A 20,967-nucleotide genomic window follows, 5' to 3' on the forward strand; every position below is an offset into this window, starting at 1 on the left:
GCAGCGTGGTTTGCGTCACGTCAATCCGTGTGTAGCGACAGTGATTCACAACATAAATTATGTGCAGTAATGTCAGTGTAAATAATGTTTTCCTCCAATGACACACTTTTCGACCATGAAGTGTATAAGTGATAAAAACTAAAAACTTGTTTTTTTTTTAAAGATAACCAAACCATAGTAAGACATTTCACATTATTTCCAGATATATCACCCTTTTGTCCTCTTCTACAGTGGATCCTCAATGCTAACGCTTTTCCACTTTACTAGCTTTTTTTTAATACGATGAGATGAGTTCTGAGATAAAACAAGGGAATCAGCGTTGCGGCTTAGCTCATTGCCAGCGAGACGTGCTCACGTGTTAGGCAACATGAACGTGAAAAACGTTTTCTATGCAATTAAGGCAAGATTTTTCGACAATGTGAAAATCTAGTCAGTCTCATATTCGTTAATGACCTTGGTAGGTGAAGCGAGAAATCTTCGTTGCTGTTCTGGAGAGAGTCCAGCGGGAGGTAGTTTTGTCGTTGCATTCGTATGGTCTGTACATAAAATCTCAAACATGTGGCGGTATCATGGTTAATGATTGTAGTGTGCTGTGCTGGGTGCGCGTTGCTTTGGATGAGTATAGCTGAAGAGAGGGGAGAAAACGAAACTCGGTGCCTCCTGCATAACACTACGAGGGGAGGTGACTGTAACGTAAAGGAGAAGTAAAGTAAAGAAAACAATTATGGTCTATGTGTTTCATAGGATTATTTTAGTTTTACTGGCATTATTGTAATATGTGCAGTGAACTCGAAAAATGGTCTGTGTATTAAACGGGACTTCTATGCGAGTTATTCAAATGGCTCTGAGCACTTTGCGACTTAACATCTATGGTTATCAGTCCCCTAGAACTTAGAACTACTTAAACACAACTAACCTAAGGACATCACACAGCACCCAGTCATCACGAGGCAGAGAAAATCCCTGACCCCGCCGGGAATCCAACCTGGGATCCCGGGCGCGGGAAGCGAGAAAGCTACCGCACGACCACGAGATGCGGACAATGCGAGTTATTCGCAAACGGGCTTTTTCCTTCTTGGTGTTCGTCGTTTGTAGCAGAAAATACGAATTACTTTATAGTTTTTACACGGATAATAAAAAGTATTATTATGTTGTTTACACTATTTTGACTCCCGTCGTATTGTTTTCAGTTGCCTAGCACGTTGCTTTCCGCGGTAATAGCAGTTACAGCTGTGAAATGTTAGGCTGCAGTGCGCTGTTGTTCTCTGACAAGTGGAGGCCGCCAATTGTGAAATTCAGATTCGATTCATACTGCGCATAATAAAAGCCCATGGCCAGAGGTGTAATGTGGCAAAGCACCAAGATGCACTTCTCAGCCGTTGTCGAGAAAATCGACAGTTAAAAGTAAGCGTTGCGGTGAAATACTCTCTACGATTAATAATTTTGTATAGCGTCGTGGCGCAGCGGTAAGCGGTCGGGTTCGTAATCTCACGCTATGCAATTTTTTTATTATTAGTTTTTTGTAATTTATATATATATATATATATATATATATATATATATATATATATATATATATATATAAACTATTAATGAATTGCTTATGCATCTTGGTGAAGGCGGATCGCTCTCCAATTGTACCGCTTCCATTTTTCCGTTTGTTTAACAGGGTGTACCAAAGTTCTCACGTCCGCACTGATTATATATATATATATAATTCCCAGTAATCAGTTGCAACAATTATGCATATAATAAGTTGTTGAAAGTCGTTTGTCGTGGAAAAACTGGCGACTTCGAACATCATTATGTTTTCCGCAAACAAAGTTGTATTTCACAAATGTTAATAATTGTCTTCATAATGTTATCCACGTATAGTTAACGGAAGACGTAGAAACGATATTCCGAAACGAATACGTATAGCGTAAGTCAAACGTTCGAATTAGAAGACCCTACGAACACAAATTTGCTGTGGCAGGTATGACATATAAATTCCGTTACTCGCTCGTTACACTTGAAGGACAGATGTTGAATGGGCCGAAATGAGCCGCAGTTGCCTGCCAACTTCGAAAGAAGGTAGATGCGGTCCCTAGCGCAACTTATAACATCGTCGAAAATCAGTGCGGACGTCAGAGCTTTGGTACACCCTGTTAAACAAACGGAAAAATGGAGGCGGTACAATTGCAGAGCGATCCGCCTTCACCAAAGTGCATAAGCAATTCATTAATGTTTGAATTACAAAAAACCAGTACTAAAAAAAATTGCCTGGTGCGAGATTCGATCCGGCGACCTTCGGATTACGAACCCGAGCGCTTACCGCTGCGGCACGACGCTGTAGAGAGTATTTCACCGCAACGGTTACTTTTAACTGTCGATTTTCTCAACAACGGCTGAGAAGTGCATCTTGGTGCTTTGCCACATTACACCTCTGGCCATGAGCTTTGATTATGCGCAATATGAATCGAATCTGAATTTCACAATTGGCGGCCTCCCCTTGTGAGCTCGTCGGTTCTGACGAACATTCTCGCCTGAAATTAACCATCTCGCAGTCAACTGCGACTGCGCGATAATCGATGCGTGGCTAGCCGTGTGCAGCCAGTCAAGTACGGAGGATCGTGGTCAGACTAACAGCAAGCGGAAGAAAGCGAAGGAGAAAGGACGGGGAAAGTGCGGCCCGCTGGCACATGGAAAAGCCTCATGGTTTAGCCACTAGACACACTTCGACTTTCGCGAACTGGTTGCTTCACTGTTTTATTGTAACCGACTGCTTACCTGCACAATTAAATTTACCCACTATCTAAATTAGCTTCATATTACGCTGTAAGAGTTTCCTATTCGTATTCTATCTCTGGAGTATATTTATATGGTGGCTTAACTAAACTTCAACAGTAAACACACTGAGATGCACAACGTCGCTCGTTTAGAGTCTGCCACTGGAGTTCGATGAGAACCTCCGTGACGCTTTCGCACTTTCTAAACGAACCCGTGGTGAAACACTGTTCCTATTGGCATCTAGTCTATTTCTTCTATCAGTGCCATCTGGTAAGGGTTCCAATGTCTCTGAGCCTGACATCCACCTTTCCTATGATCAGTGCTCATATACTTCGATGTTTCATGGATGCGACTGTTTGCAATGATTGTTCGGAAATCGTGTAATAATAAAAAGTATATTATTTTCTTTCTCTCTCGGTGATATGCTTTCATGTACTTCTTCTTCTGAGGGGCTGTGGAAAGCACATAATAATAGAGATGTTTCAGTTTTCTTTGATCAGCTGGCTGTAACCGTTAATGTATGATTTTATGGTAAATTTGTGGAATATTCTAATATATTTTAGCGTGTCCATCCAACAAATACTCAATTCACACGCGAAGTTTTGGCTGGTGACGCACCGCCATTTTTGCCACTGACGAGTGAATCTCGCTGACCGACCGCCATGTCATCCATCAGCCAATGGCGTCATGTAGATGCGGTATGGAGAGATGGGGATCAGCTCACTGCACTGCCAGCCGTTGTTGGGTTATCAGACCTGATGCCGCCGCTGCTGCTTCAAGTAGTTGCTTGGCATGACGAAGTTGAATGTGCCCCCATTCCAGTCTTCCCACAAAGGAGAAATCCCTAGTAGTGTCCGGACTGAACCCGGGTCTTCGACATGACTGTCAGTCGTGTGGACCAGACGGACTTAAATGACTATGCTTTCCATAAAACAAGCTAAGTGTGACAGATAGGGTATCATTTCATGCTACATCACACTGGCAGACGCACGAAACGTGCTGACTTAACAACACTATAAATAGTACATTCGTTGTTTCTCCGTTTTTTCTACGTTACCTCTGTCAGTTCAGAATTACGGAAACAGCCGGAAGCACCGAATTGATACAGTGATCATATGAGTTCAAATCACGCATGTATAAACGCCATTTCAAAGCCGAAGCCTATAGTCTTCCATCAAATTACCTACAACACTCAAATGTATGCGGGAGATGTATTGGAAATTCATTACGAGTAACATTAAATTTTTAAATATGTCATGAATTCCAAGATACATGATTAGAATCTATTTCGTATCTTCATTAAGTTATGAATGGTCTACACATCCTTTGGAATACTATGGAAGTTAATCATCTCGGACTATACTAGACGTCATGGCGGAAACAAAAGAGAACAGTTACACTATCGTCACCAGAGGGCTTAACGCACATTCACAATGGCAGTCGCTTTCAGATGTTCCACTGGAAGTGGGTCATCTTGATACGACATTTCTGCAAGCGCATCTCCGCGTATCCCACAAAATGGCTAATTAAACACCACCTAACGAGCCACTTCTTTATGCACTCTGACCTCCGCATTGTGGCTGTTTCAGGTTTCACTTTCCTTTAACTTTTCAGCATACTGTCTTACAGTTCCAGGAGGGAACTTTACCTACTGTAATATATTACAGATTAGTTTCTGTATTATTATAGTTTCCGGACTTAACTGACACTCTTCCGTGGAACATATTATTGCGTTTCCAAGTAATCGCCATCCTCAACCTCTGATTTGAGTGGCCGAATACATCAGTGACGCAACTGGTAAAAGAGAATTTAAAATATTTATTTACTTTTGTAATTGTACTCTGAAACAGTCAATATTTGCAGTCTCGAATCACTGCAGAACAGTTAACATTTTTAACACGCTTTTTTTGTCATAGGGTCCTCGTGACTGTTGCTTCTGGGTTTAAGCATACTTTTACAAGTAATATATTGTCACAATAATTTTATTTTTCTATTTAAGTTGCCTTCATTCATCGTTGTAAGGCGTTTCAGGGCTACAACTCGATTTTCAAGGAGTACATTTGCGTTTCTGGGTGTTACATCTGAATCATTTTGTCACATAGCAGTAAGTGAATTTAGCAATTGTTAATGTTACGTGAAAAGCGTCTGAGACAAGATTAACGGAAAAATAAACCCTTATTGGTGATTGTCTTTATTTGGATACAATATGTTCGTCTCCTGCATTTATGAAAAACTTTTACTTACTTACACTTCAAATGATGTTTCTTATTGCACTATATGACTCAAATGACATAATTTAGATTGTGTTTCAATACTGTTTTAAACTAGTATGTGTCATATTAGTTTCGTTTGCATAAACAGAGAAAATAAAGCAAAATTACTCAGATGAGTAGTGGTTTCAACAGTCTTGCACGTGGTGAGGAATGGTTGTTAGCGTTTTGGATGTTTCAAATTATTCATGATAATTTCCTTTTTCCATCAATAAGTAGGCAATTAATACATTAAAGTGTGTAATCAAGTAAGATTAGTGTACTACTTTTTTCCTGTAAACAAATGTAATGAAATGAAATAACCACTGCAGAGAACTGATGTAGGGGGAAGATGATAATGGGGTGACGAATCGGATTAGGGTGCGACGTAATGGGTGAGAAGGCATGAGAGACAGCCAGGGGAGAGGTTGGAAACGGTTGAGAAGAGCGGGAGTATTTGTGTTTTAGAAAGGAAGAATGCAATTGCCTTCATTCATCGTTGTAAGGCAGTTGTACATTGCTGAACATAGAAAGTATTCGGTTGTTTTCATCGTTCGTTTGTTCGTTCGGCATGTCAGTGGGTAGGAGAATCTGCTTCCTATGTACACTATGTGATCAGAAGTATCCGGACACCTGGCTGAAAATGATTTAGAAGTTCGTGGCATCCTCCATCGGTAATGCTGGAATTTAATATGGTGTTGGCCCACTCTCGTAGGCATACGCTCAGTCAGGTGCTGGAAGGTTTCTTGGGGAATGGCAGTCCATTATTCATGGAGTGCTGCATTGAGGAGAGGTATCGATGTCGGTCGGCGAGGCCTGGCACGAAGTCGGCTTTCCAAAACATCTCAGATGTGTTCTTTAGGATTCAGGTCACGACTCTAAGGAGGCCAGTCCATTACAAGGATGTTATTGTCGTGTGACTACTCCGCCACAGGCCGTACAGTATGAACAGGTGCTCCGTTGTGTTAAAAGATGCAGTTGCCATCCCTGAATTGATCCTCAACAGTGAGAAGCAAGAATGTGCTTAAAATGTCAATGTAGGCCTGTGCTGTGACAGTTCCATGTAAAACAACTAGCGATGCAAGCCCCCTCCATGAAAAACACAACCGCACCGTAACACCACGGTCTCCGAATTTTACTGTTGGCACTACACATACTGGCAGATGACGTTCACCGGGCATTCGCCATACCCACACTCTGCCATCGGGTCGCCACATTGTGTACAGTGATTTGTCACTCCACACAACATTTTCCCACTGTTCAGTCGTCCAATGTTTACGCTCCTTACACCAAGCGAGGCGTCGTTTGGCATTTACCGGCGTGATGGGTGGTTTATGAGCAGCCGCTCGACCATGAAATCCAAGTTTTCTCACCTCCCGCCTAACTGTCATAGTACTTTACAGTGGATCCTGATGCAGTTTGGAATTCTGGATAGATGCGTCCCTATTACACATTACGAACCTCTTCAACTGTCGGCGGTCTGTGTCAGTCAACAGACGAGGTCGGCCCGTACGCTTTTGTGCTGTACGTGTCTCTTCACGTCCCGCTTCATTGTCACATCAGAAACAGTGGACCTAGGGATGTTTAGGAGTGTGGAAATCCCGCGTACAGACGTATGACACAAGTGACACCCAATCAACTGACAACGTTCGAAGTCCGTGAGTTCCGCGGAGCGCCCCATTCTGCTGTATCACGATGTCTAATGACTACTGAAGTCACTGATATGGAGTACTTGACAGTAGGTGGCAGCTCAATGCACCTGATACGAAAAAAGTATGTTTTTGGGGGTGTCCGGACACTTTTGATCACATAGTGTATTTCTAGAGTTTCTTGTATGATGTGCCTAAGGACTGTTCGTTGTAGATTGGGAGATCTTTGGCGATAATAGTTTCTCCCCTTCACCTGGCTCCCGGCCGTTTTTAAAGAACTCTTAAATAGATTAGCTATCATTGCAGCTCCCCACAGTCGCACCTGAAGATGGTGAGCAACTGCATCTCTAAAATATTCAGAAGTTCTCGTGACAACATCCGGAACCATTCAAGCAGTTACTACACCGGATTTTCCTCAAATTTCTTTCCGAATCGCGGAAACATGACTCCCCTTTCAAAATAATGTATACCCGCATTCTATTGCAGATCTATTAAGTTTGCATCAGGAATTTCACACACGTTCAGCGGACAGCGAAAGTGTTGACATTGGGTGTGGTGCTAGTCAAGCCACGTTCGTACACAGTTATATGCGTATAGGTACAATATGTATTTGGGATTTGAATCTTTGTTGTGGATGTCATCTTTACCTTGGAAGTATCTTGTCACCTAATATGGCCACATACTACTTCCGTGGCGTAAATGTGCCGTAGGCAACAACGAAGCTACCTCTTTATGGTGATGAAATGTCCCATCCAACACATAACTTCTTTGGGCGTTAGCTGCACATAAATGCCACCTGTTGAAAATGTGGCGAGGGATGATTCATCGTACAATACTATTTTATTTGAGTCATCGCTTGTCTAAGCTACGTGGCAACAGAACTATTTGCATTGTGCTACTGTGCTTATTGTAGAAGTCAAATGTTCGAAGGTACTCATTTAAGGAAGTATCGACGGGCGGACACTCAAGATCTTGCGCTTATATTTCTAACGTCTGTCTACTGCAGAATTTTAAAATACTTTTTACGCAGGTGTATAGCGACATTTATGGAGACGGAAAATCTCCTCTGTAGAAACAAACATCGATTTGGTAAATGACGATGATGTGAAACTCAGTTTGCTCTTGTTGTGCACGAAATCGAGAGGATAACATATGCTGGTATCCAGGTTGATGCTTGTTCCTTGATTTAATAAAGACGCTCGATACAGCTCCGCTCTGTCGCCAAATGTACAAAATACGAACGTACGGAATATGAGACCAGCTTTGTGACTGTGCTGAACAGGTCTTAGAAATCAGAATACAGCATCTCACTGTTAATGGAGGAGAACCTTCGGACATAAAAGTAACTTTGTGCGTACCTCAAGGGCTTGCTTTCGGACCATTAATTTTCACGATATACAAGGAACGTTCAAATGAAGAGATAAGAATCTTTGCATCAGCCAGACAGATTTAAATTTACGTATGCCGCTTTGGGATAACGTAGTGAGACACGCAGGGAATGGAAGAAATGCGACGTCATCTACCTCTAAAAAGTTCAAAGCTGTGCCCTCAACGGGCAAGGTGATGCTCACTGTCTTTTCCAAAGCAAGGTTCGATACGCATCGAATTCCTGGAGCACGGAAAAACCGTTAACAGTGACGGGTACTGTGATACACTCCGTAGTCCGCCCTACAGACTGGACGCGTTGCCCTGCGAATTCAGCATGTTTGGTCCGCTATAAAAACATCTCAAAGGAAAGCATTTCAACTCGGATAACGAACTGGAGGTCACAGTGGAGGACTGCCTCCTTTTATAGCCACAGGAATACTTGGCACAGAGAATCCTTCGGCTTGTGGAACAGTGGGAAAGCTGTGCTCAGGCCTCTCTCGATTACATTTGAATAAAGACTTCAATTATACTCACAGAATTGTTTTGTGCCTTTTCTTTTGAACATCTCTCTCGCATATAAATGACCAAATAGATAACGTCGGAACGTCCATGGGGTTGTTCGCGGAAGAACTTCTATAGACGGACAAGTGGCCACACTAGAAAAATGTTGCAAGATGTAGCAAGACCTGCAGAAGATCGATGATTGCTGTAAGCATTTGCAATTGACCCTCAACACAAACAAATATAATGCATATTGTATTGTGTTGTATGTTAACCGGGGGCCTAGAAACGACGCAGCAGTCCACAACCCCACTATGACTACCGCAGTGCACTACAACGCTTCGCCGCCCCATACCGAACCACTCTTTCAGGTTTATTGTGTGGTTCGGCCCCCGGTGCACCCCCTCCCCTTTCCCCCAGGGAACGTCTGACACCAGAAGAATGTAGCCACGCATGTTTGCGTGGTAGAGTAATGGTGGTGTACGCGCATGTGGAAAACTTGTTAGCCGGCCGCTGTGAGCGAGTGGTTCTAGGCGCTTCAGTCTGGAACTGCGCGACCGCTACGGTCGTAGGTTCGAATCCTGCCTCGGGCATGGATGTGTGTGATGTCCTTAGGTTAGTTAGGTTTAAGTAGTTCTAAGTTCTAGGGGACTGATGACCTCAGATGTTAAATCCCATTGTGCTCAGAGCCATTTTAACCATTTTGAGAACTTGTTTGCGCAGAAATCGCTGACATAGTGTAGCTGAGGCGGAATAAGGGGAACCAGCCCGCATTCGCCGAGGCAGATGGAAAACTGCCTAAAAACCACCCACAGAGTGGCCGGCTCACCGGACCTCGACACAAGTCCTCCGGGCGGGTTCGGAACGGGGACCAGGCGCTCCTTCCCAATCCAGAAAGCCGTGCGTTAGATCGCACGGCTAACCGGGCGGGCATAACGAATATTACGTAAATAGGCGGAGAAATCCATTACAGTATGATAACGTGATTGCAGAACAATTATTGGACTCAGTCATATCCATTAAATATCCGGGACTATACATATGGAATGATTTAAAATGGAACGACGGCATAAAACTGATAGCAGGGAAGACAAATGTCAGATTGATCTTTATTCGGGTTAATTCTCTTTCATTCAGGTTGCTATATAATTGTTGTGTGGAGGAATGGTGATAAGAGGAGTGTGGTGTTGTGTGCAGGCGTGGCGACCGTGCCGACGGTGCTGCAGGAGGTGGACGTGGAGGTGATCGCCAACGACCGCTGCCAGCGCTGGTTCCGCGCCGCCGGTCGCCGCGAGACCATTCATGACGTCTTCCTCTGCGCCGGCTTCAAAGAAGGCGGCCGCGACAGCTGCCAGGTGACACTCGCAAATACACTCATCTCTTTTTTTATTTACTTCTGCCTGTCCTCCCTCCTTTATTGACTCATATTGGTAGACCCGTTCATCTACACTCATATCATAGTATACTGCGTTATTCCTAATTACCTCCGGGGTTTCAAAAGGCCACTGCGTGAAAACTAAAACACATACAGAAAACTGACAAGTATCAATTTATACAGAATGTCTCCAAGTTTCTAATCAAAATACGCATGGTGGCGTAGTTGTGGAGCGCAGCACTAGGATAGTCCGCCCCTATAGCTGAGTGGTCGCCGGCACGGTAGCTCAGCGTGTTCGGTCAGAGAGCTGGTTGGCCTCTGTAAATAAATAATACTGAGTGGAAGGATAAACACCGGATGTCATGTGACGTCCGCAAGGACCAATCACAACGATCAACAAGGAACAGAAACAAAAAGAAAAAAAAAAGTAGTCAGCGCGACGGATTGCCGTCCTACAGGCCCGGGTTCGATTCCCAGTTGGGTCGGAGACTATCTCCGCTCAGGGACTGGGTGTTGTGTTGTATTCATCATCATTTTAACCCCATCCGGCGCGCACGTCGCCCAATGTGGCGTCGAATGTAATAAGACCTGCACCAAGGCGGCGGGACCTCCCCCACAAGGGGCCTCCCGGCCATTGACGACAAACGCTCATTTACACTTTTTTTGTTTACCACTAGGATAGGCGTGTCGGAACAAGTAGACTAACCACCGGCAGCGTATTATCGCACAGAATTAATTAACGCCTACAGGTACGCAACCCGGTGAACAGATTTCTAAAACGGGCGTTCTGGAGCAGCAGCAAAATTGACTTTAATGAATTTCATGCATGTATTGGCGTTAGCTGCGTCACAAACGCTGCCCATATTGAGCGCTTGCAATGAGGTTTAAAAACATCGAGAGATGCTCTGTCCGCTGATACGCGTCTGTTTCCTATTTACCAAAATATTGGAACACCAAAATCACAACACATTACCATCCCTAATATGGTGTAGGAACCGTTGGGATTGAAAACAACTTCAATCGCCCCGGAATGGATAAATACAGGCCCTGTATGGTTTTCAAGACAATCTTATATCATACATCCTGCAAAAAAGTGGCAAGTTCAGTAACGGTGATGAAGGTGGACAGCGATCACACATACACTCCTGGAAATTGAAATAAGAACACCGTGAATTCATTGTCCCAGGAAGGGGAAACTTTATTGACACATTCCTGGGGTCAGATACATCACATGATCACACTCACAAAACCACAGGCACATAGACACAGGCAACAGAGCATGCACAATGTCGGCACTAGTACAGTGTATATCCACCTTTCGCAGCAATGCAGGCTGCTATTCTCCCATGGAGACGATCGTAGAGATGCTGGATGTAGTCCTGTGGAACGGCTTGCCATGCCATTTCCACCTGGCGCCTCAGTTGGACCAGCGTTCGTGCTGGACGTGCAGACCGCGTGAGACGACGCTTCATCCAGTCCCAAACATGCTCAATGGGGGACAGATCCGGAGATCTTGCTGGCCAGGGTAGTTGACTTACACCTTCTAGAGCACGTTGGGTGGCACGGGATACATGCGGACGTGCATTGTCCTGTTGGAATAGCAAGTTCCCTTGCCGGTCTAGGAATGGTAGAACGATGGGTTCGATGACGGTTTGGATGTACCGTGCACTATTCAGTGTCCCCTCGACGATCACCAGAGGTGTACGGCAGGTGTAGGAAATCGCTACCCACACCATGATGCCCGGTGTTGGCCCTGTGTGCCTCGGTCGTATGCAGTCCTGATTGTGGCGCTCACCTGCACGGCGCCAAACACGCATACGACCATCATTGGCACCAAGGCAGAAGCGACTCTCATCGCTGAAGACGACACGTCTCCATTCGTCCCTCCATTCACGCCTGTCGCGACACCACTGGAGGCGGGCTGCACGATGTTGGGGCGTGAGCGGAAGACGGCCTAACGGTGTGCGGGACCGTAGCCCAGCTTCATGGAGACGGTTGCGAATGGTCCTCGCCGATACCCGAGGAGCAACAGTGTCCCTAATTTGCTGGGAAGTGGTGGTGCGGTCCCCTACGGCACTGCGTAGGATCCTACGGTCTTGGCGTGCACCCGTGCGTCGCTGCGGTTCGGTCCCAGGTCGACGGGCACGTGCACCTTCCGCCAACCACTGGCGACAACATCGATGTAATGTGGAGACCTCACGCCCCACGTGTTGAGCAATTCGGCGGTACGTCCACCCGGCCTCCCGCATGCCCACTATACGCCCTCGCTCAAAGTCCGTCAACTGCACATACGGTTCACGTCCACGCTGTCGCGGCATGCTACCAGTGTTAAAGACTGCGATGGAGCTCCGTATGCCACGGCAAACTGGCTGACACTGACGGCGGCGGTGCACAAATGCTGCGCAGCTAGCGCCATTCGACGGCCAACACCGCGGTTCCTGGTGTGTCCGCTGTGCCGTGCGTGTGATCATTGCTTGTACAGCCCTCTCGCAGTGTCCGGAGCAAGTATGGTGGGTCTGACACACCGGTGTCAATGTTTTCTTTTTTCCATTTCTCTACGAAGTTGACTACAAAGGCTCAATAATATTGAGATCTGGTGACAGTGGTGGCCAAGGGAATTGCGAAACTTTATCGTCGTGCTCACAAAACGAATGTGAGTTGTGTGAACAGATGCCCTGTCGGCTTGGAACACACCATCACCCTTGGCGGAGCGAACATTGTACCATGGGATGGGCTTGATCAACTAAAACTGTCACATAATCCTTGACAATAATGCGACCTTGCAGAGTAACCATGAGCGGCATGGAATACCAAGCTATGGTTGCCCAAACCACTTTTGGGAAGTAAACTCGGTTAGATGTTGGAAAACAGACTCATCCGATCAAATAACTTTCTTCCATTGCTCTGTAGCCCAGGTTTTATAGCTTCCGCACCTAGTTTACCTGTTATGAAGTTCCCTTCGTGTTGTTTTGATGCTAACAGTGTTCGCAAATGATGCATTCAGGACTATAGTGCCTTTTGCAGCCGTTGTCCTCTCGTCTTTCATGGCAATCCTTTGCAATGACTGTCTGTCCCGATCAGTCAACATACGTTTTCGTCCCCATTGTGATTTAACGGATAATGTTTACCCACTTTCCCTGTTGTTGTTGTGGTCTTCAGTCCTGAGACTGGTTTGATGCAGCTCTCCATGCTACTCTATCCTGTGCAAGCCTCTTCATCTCCCAGTACCCACTGCAACCTACATCCTTCTGAATCTGCGTAGTGTAGTCATCTCTTGGTCTCCCTCTACGATTTTTACCCTCCACGCTGCCCTCCAATACTAAATTGGTGATCCCTTGATGCCTCAGAACATGTCCTACCAACCGATCCCTTCTTCTGCCACAAACTTCTCTTCTCCCCAATCCTATTCAATACTTCCTCATTAGTTATGTGATCTACCCATCTAATCTTCAGCATTCTCCTGTAGCACCACATTTCGAAAGCTTCTATTCTCTTCATGTCCAAACTATTTATCGTCCATGTTTCACTTCCATACATGGCTACACCCCATACAAATACTTTCAGAAATGTCTTCCTGACACTTAAATCTATACTCGATGTTAACAAATTTCTCTTCTTCAGAAACGTTTTCCTTGCCATTGCCAGTCTACATTTTATATCCTCTCTACTTCGACCATCATCAGTTATTTTACTCCCCAAATAGCAAAACTCCTTTGCTGCTTTAAGTGTCTCATTTGCTAATCTAATACCCTCAACATCACCCGACTTAATTCGACTACATTCCATTATCCTCGTTTTGCTTTTGTTGATGTTGATCTTATATCCTCCTTTCAAGACACTATTCATTCCGTTCAACTGCTCTTCCAAGTCCTTTGCTGTCTCTGACAGAATTACAATGTCATCGGCGAACCTCAAAGTTTTTATTTCTTCTCCGTGGATTTTAATACCTACGCCGAACTTTTCTTTTGTTTCCTTCACTGCTTGCTCAATATACAGATTGAATAACATCGGGGAGAGGCTACAACCCTGTCTCACTCCCTTCCCAACCACTGCTTCCCTTTTATGTCCCTCGACTCTTATAACTGCCATCTGGTTTCTGTACAAATTGTAAATAGCCTTTCGCTCCCTGTATTTTACCCCTGCCACCTTTAGAATTTGATAGAGAGTATTCCAGTCAACATTGTAAAAAGCTTTCTCTAAGTCTACAAATGCTAGAAACGTAGGTTTGCCTTTTCTTAATCTTTCTTCTAAGATAAGTCGTAAGGTTAGCATTGCCTCACGTGTTCCAACATTTCTGCGGAATCCAAACTGATGTTCCGCAAGGTCCGCTTCTACCAGTTTTTCCATTCGTCTGTAGAGAATTCGTGTTAGTATTTTGCAGCTGTGACTTATTAAACTGATAGTTCGGTAATTTTCACATCTGTCAACACCTGCTTTCTTTGGGATTGGAATTATTATATTCTTCTTGAAGTCTGAGGGTATTTCGCCTGTCTCATAAATCTTGCTCACCAGATGGTAGAGTTTTGTCATGACTGGCTCTCCCAAGGCCGTCAGTAGTTCTAATGGAATGTTGTCTACTCCCGGGGCCTTGTTTCGACTCAGGTCTTTCAGTGCTCTGTCAAACTCTTCCCGCAATATCATATCTCCCATTTCATCTTCATCTGCATCCTCTTCCATTTCCAGTACATCGCCCTTGTATAAACCTTCTATATACTCCTTCCAACTTTCCGCCTTCCCTTCTTTGCTTAGAACTGGGTTTCCATCTGAGCTCTTGATATTCATACAGGTGGCTCTCTTTTCTTCAAAGGTCTCTTTCATTTTCCTGTAGGCTGTAGTTTCTTCAGTTTTAATCTACACTTCATAACCAATAGATCGTGGTCAGAGTCCACATCTGCCCCTGGAAGTGTCTTACAATTTAAAACCTGATTCCTAAATCTCTGTTTTACCATTATATAATCTATCTGATACCTTTTAGTATCTCCAGGATTCTTCCATGTGTACAACCTTCTTTTATGATTCTTAAACCAAGTATTAGCTATTATTAAGTTATGCTCTGTGCAAAATTCTACCAGATGGCTTCCTCTTTCATTTCTTCCCCCTAATCCATATTCACCTACTATTTTTGCTTCTCTCCCTTTTCCTACTGACGAATTCCAGTCACCCATGACTATTAAATTTTCGTCTCCCTTCACTACCTGAATAATTTCTTTTATCTCATCATAGATTTCCTCAATTTCTTCATCATCTGCAGAGCTAGTTGGCATATAAACTTGTACTACTGTAGTAGGTGTGGGCTTCGTATCTATCTTGGCCACAATAATGCGTTCACTATGCTGCTTGTAGTAATTTACCCGCATTCCTATTTCCTATTCATTATTAAACCTACTCCTGCATTACCTCTATTTGATTTTGTGTTTATAACAATATAATCACCTGACCAGAAGTCTTGTTCCTCCTGCCACCGAACTTCACTAATTCCCACTATATCTAACTTTAACCTATCCATTTCCCTTTTTAAATTTTCTAACCTACCTGCCCGATTAAGGGATCTGACATTCCACGCTCCAATCTGTAGAATGCCAGTTTTCTTTCTTCTGATAACGACATCCTCTTGAGTAGTCCCCGCCCGGAGGTCCGAATGGGGGACTATTTTACCTCCGGAATATTTTACCCAAGAGGACGCCATCATCATTTAATTATACAGTAAAGCTGCATGCCCTCAGGAAAAATTACGGTCGTAGTTTCCCCTTGCTTTCAGCCGTTCGCAGTACCAGCACAGCAAGGCCGTTTTGGTTATTGTTACAAGGCCAGATCAGTCAATCATCCAGACAGTTGCCACTGCAACTACTGAAAAGGCTGCTGCCCCTCTTCAGGAACCACACGTTTGTCTGGCCTCTCAACAGATACCCCTCCGTTGTGGTTGAACCCACGGTACGTCTGTCTGTATCGCTGAGGCACGCAAGCCTCCCCACCAACGGCAAGGTCCATGGTTCATGGGGTATACGGAATAAATCTTCGATAAGGTGCATCTTGAGACGCCAAACGCTTCGGCTCCTTTGGCTACGGAAGCACCAACCATAGGAGCACCAACAATTTGCCCACATTCGTATTCACTTAGCTCCGACGTTGTAGGAGAAGAAGGTTAGGTTATTGTGGGAAACTGCAGTAGAGATAGGTCATAATTGCGTAATTAATGATGAGTGCCTAAAATAGCAATAAAACTCAAGAATTGACAGTTGCATACAGCTTGTGTTATCCTTTCGGCAAAAAAATTCACGGTACAACAATACTTTTCCGACGTCGACTGGCACTTGCGACGGACTGAGGACACTGGAAAGGTGGTATTCGTGGTCAAATACGACAGCACAACCTACATGCTTGGCTGGCATTTGCAGTTATGTTCAAGCAACCATTTTTCGCGTTGTTTCCATGTATTTGTCAACCCCTGTGAGAACAACCCTGTATTTAGCATCACTTCTTGTACTAAATTCGATCTTATCATACCATGTTACGTACATCTTTCCTGATATTGCTCCCGTCAGTAAGTAGGAGCTATCATTTGTCACTTTCGCGTCCATTACGCATAGTTAGGCTGTTACTTCACCTACAGCGCTAGCACGTTGCTTCACAAGTAATTTCCTAACTCATTATTATCATCTTTTACCGTTTAATGATATCTTTCAGGGTTAATCCTGATAAATGAAAGTCTTTTAGTACACTTCTCTATGGATTATTGAAGTTATGGACATTTGGATAAATTTTGATGACGTAACTGGAAACTGCACCTTTCAAGAGTAGCAGCGTCTGGTTGCATGAGGAAGAACAAAAGATGTGTAAAATATGCCGGGTGAACATGTACGGTTGAAGTGGTATAAGAGTTCAACCTCCATTGTCTTTGTTAGTAAAGGAGATAGCTGTGAAAGAGATGACGAAGATCTACGGATGTAAAATATGCGCTAGTGACCCTGTGACTAGATACTGCATCGACACCACAGTGGCACGTCATGCGTAAAGACATTGTTCTCATCAAGATCTCAGAAATAAGACACAGCAATCCATTTAGTTGCCATAATAGTTCCGCTATGTTTCATAATGATCGTGCAACCCTTTTGCAGCGTTCTCCAAGAAGTATTAAGTTACGATAGCAATAATTTCCACATTCGCTACTCCTCCACTTCTTCATACATATGGTCAAGATTACAAAAGGCATCGCTCGCTATGCAGACTGTCTAAAGACGTACGTCGTGCAGTCGACTGAGTTAGCAATCCAACTCCTTTATTTGATTCATTCCTTTCGCATTATGGAAAGTTCACTAGCATACAACATTTCTTTCACTCTCAGCCCTTGATGGACATAGAAACTCGCCGTCTTCGTCACTGATGGACTCTGCCTGATTACTGACTTTACGGACTCACATGTCATTCTCTTCTACATCTTTTTTCTCTGAGTTGTCGCACAGCCCTTAGTCGAAAAAGCTTACATTTTCTTTCTTTACTGGCCCATGATGTAATAATAATTGTAAAACAGCATTGATATATAAGCGGAAGGCAAATTAAAACGAGACGGACGGAGGAAAGTAAGTAAACTGTTATTATCTCAAAAGCAATCGCCGTAAGTGTTAATATATTTATGCTTTCGTGGACCTACAAATTGCAAGCACTATTTCGATTACGCTGCGGAAATTTTGCTGCGAAGCCTCTTACACATCGACCACACTGTTCCAATCTCACCCCAACCGATTTCCATATTTTTAGTGGCCTGAAGGAAGAAATTAGCGGTCGGCCAATTTGCTTCGAATAATGGGATGCAAGCCTGGATGCAGTCATGGCTACATAAGCAGTCGTAATCATTTCCCCATGAAGGAAATGATCATCTTGTCTCACAATGGGATAAACGTATTAACAGTTATGACGATTACTTTTGAAATAATAAAGAATTTACTTACTTTTTTCAATCTGTCCCGTTTTCATTTTACTGCCCGTTATATTTACTAAATTAAAAATTGTTTTACACAAACACAATTTAATTTTCCCATTTATGTATTACTCAGAACTCCCATTTTAAAAGAAAAAACCTCCTCGTGCACAGCCAATCAACGGTAAGCATGTACTTTCTTCCATAATTTCAGAAAGCGATTCCCTTATGGTCACGTAAGAAAATGAGTGTTAGAAAGGAAAGAGACAGATTTTACTTTTTTTTAAATTTTTTGGCACGTACAATGAAGACACAGTACTATATTACTTAGGCGTCTGTATTTTTGGAAGCAGATATAATGAATAATTTCTGATGTTACTGCGTGAACGTCGAATCACACTGACAGAAAGAAAATATTTTTTCTGAAGTATATCTTCCTTACATCGACGTACTGCATATCCGTGTTGTGTAAAAGCGGTTCAATGTGTGTATAATTTTGACGCTGTTTTCTATTCACTTTGGTACATGTAATGGAGGATCACGTTCTTTCAGCATTGTGAAAAAAGCTTAAATAATTTTAATGAGCGTTCCCTTGCTCTGTTTCCTAATTTGTATTATTTATCGTGTGTCTACAGGCAAAAGCTACATTCACGAGAAAAAACTGATCTAAACTCTTTTGGTAATTAAAGCTTTCCCTACCTCTGACGTCACTCTGAAATGATCTCTGTCTCCTGCGCTGAATGCTATTTAAAACAGAAGTGAATTACATTTTTTTTTTCAGAAACACCAATGATTTACTGTAACTCTTTGTACACAGGGCGATTCTGGTGGACCGCTGACGACGACAATGAATGGACGTAAGGTTCTGATTGGTCTCGTGTCGTGGGGTATTGGCTGCGGCCGAGAACACCTACCAGGAGTCTACACCAACATACAGAAGTTCGTGCCTTGGATAGACAAAGTCATCCATTAGCTTCTGATCGCGTGCAGAGACCGATATCGTACCAAGGAAATGCATTCCACAGACTACTCAAGAGGTAACATAGTTCCTTTGAGGTCTTCCGCGTGTGGAAGTTCGTTAACGCTGTACTCATCTTGTTTTACAGAACTGTGTGAATATGTCTCGTTTTGTTTACTGCCTGTACGGAAAACCCAAGTGAGACAATCGTTTAACTTATAGTGGTACGTTTTCTATGTGAGTGATAACAGGCAACAGACATTTGAAATAGGACATGCGTCTTTCCTTCGTCGATGTGGAACACAGGGTCATGTAAAATAATTATTATTATAGCCAAGGAGAGCAGGCAGTGCGGTGAAGCAAGCTCTCTGTAATACCAAACTGAAGGTACACTGTCTTTCATGCAAAACCATAGGTTCGTTTTATTGATAAGATAAACAAAATGTGTGAAGTACAAGTATAAGCTTCGAATTTCTCTTTCATGAAACATGTGCGATGTATTTATTTACTTCACCAAAATACCGTTAGCCACAGCGTAACATTTTGTATACTGACGCTGTTCAGCAACGTAATTACGTTTTATGTATGTATGTTTCTAGAGCGACCCGCAAACTATTGAACGACCTTTACTTATCAGTCCTGCCATCCAGAAGTAGTGTATTAAGAATGTGAGAGTAAGTGTTTCTCTTTTATATTATAATACAGTGTATAAAACCTTGTGAGCGATGAAATGTAGGACGAAAGTTCAGCTTCTAATGAGAGATGTAAACTCTCGCATTTGTAATGGAAGCTATCATTATTTTTAACAGCATCTGTACTACGCCAGTGATATTTTGTACAATAAATAATTAATTTTGTAGCTGATGTGACTGTTTGGAGTGTGCACCAAATCTCTGTACATTATTTAGTTTTTCGTAGAGACTTTAAGCAATTGCTGTAGCTCTTCTGGGAACAGACCAATCAGCAGCCATCTGTTTGATATACGTTTTTTTACTGTGCACCATGTTATCACAGACCATGAAAATGACTGTTTCACGAGAACAAAATTTATAATAAATCAAACATTTTCAGTGAACAAAGATAAATCTTGTGGCATGCACACATGTGACACAATCCATTGTATGAAACTAACATTTCGCAAAATATAAAGGAGACAGTTGTTAATATAAAAATAAAGACTTGAATTAACAAAAGGTAGATGAAAATATTCAAGACTTCAACCATGAAATGAGACAATTCATTAGTGTAATCTATCAACCGATATCACATTAACGCAAGAAAATATTTACAGCTCCTTCAAAAAACTTTATGGTGTTTTATCTGTAGAAATTGTGCTTCTACACTCAAATTATAATACAATTTGTATTTTGTGAAACAATATAAAGTATAATTATTATTTATTCATCAAGAAATTGTCAATTTTGTAATGGAAGGAAGTGTAGCGAGGTAAAAATGGATGGAGAGTGCGGCAGTCATGCAGAGACGAAGATGCTTACACAAAATAGACTGGCTTGGAGAGCTGATTCAAATGTCTTCAGACTCTAGATCATAGTAACACAACATATTATTTACTATGCATATTTGGCACTTATAAGATGAGCTTCCACCACGCACATTTAAAATGTAATGAATATACAGTTGCAGTACATAATTAATTACAAAACAAATAGCACTACATTGTAAACTACACCACTTACATTAAATTATTTATTATAATAAAACTCATGAAGAAGAAATAACGAAAACTGGTACAAAAAATTTGTGGAAGAAGAGTTGAATAATGCGTAGAATCTGAGGTATGAATGAAATCAGGTAATTTTTGGAGATGTGGCCCATCTATGCAGTTAAATGAAAGGATCTTTGTTTTGTTCCATGTACTTTTCAGTTCTTTTTGTTTATGAAGGTTCTTCCATCACTTGTAATAGATATTTTTTTATGTATATAATAAATACATACTATAATGACTCAGGTAAGCTGCTATATTACAATTTTTTACTTTCTTGCTTTTTAAGAAACAACTTTATGGAGCACAAGTTTTGTAACGTTAAATTAGTATTTGGCTCTACTTATGACTCTGTGATAGTATTCCATGTGTATTTATTTGGTCTGCATACACCAGAATGTCATATTTACAGAGTTTTTAAACACATTTCAGGTGAAAATTTTACCTTCGCTTAACACTA

General features: G+C 42.7%; 1 protein-coding gene across 2 annotated transcripts in view; it reads left to right on the forward strand.

The window, feature by feature from the left end:
- LOC126299069 (serine proteinase stubble-like) overlaps positions 1–19,648 on the forward strand; it is a 318,959-nt gene extending 299,311 nt beyond the window's left edge. For both annotated transcript variants that reach the window (XM_049990738.1, XM_049990737.1), the window contains 2 exons: positions 9,734–9,891; positions 18,644–19,648. In XM_049990738.1, the coding sequence (XP_049846695.1) occupies positions 9,734–9,891; positions 18,644–18,799 (314 nt within the window). In that variant the 3' untranslated portion in view covers positions 18,800–19,648. The remainder of the gene's footprint in view (positions 1–9,733; positions 9,892–18,643) is intronic.
- Positions 19,649–20,967: the final 1,319 nt, after the last annotated feature.

This window comes from Schistocerca gregaria, chromosome X (assembly GCF_023897955.1).
Source record: "Schistocerca gregaria isolate iqSchGreg1 chromosome X, iqSchGreg1.2, whole genome shotgun sequence".
NCBI classification, from domain to species: domain Eukaryota; kingdom Metazoa; phylum Arthropoda; class Insecta; order Orthoptera; family Acrididae; genus Schistocerca; species Schistocerca gregaria.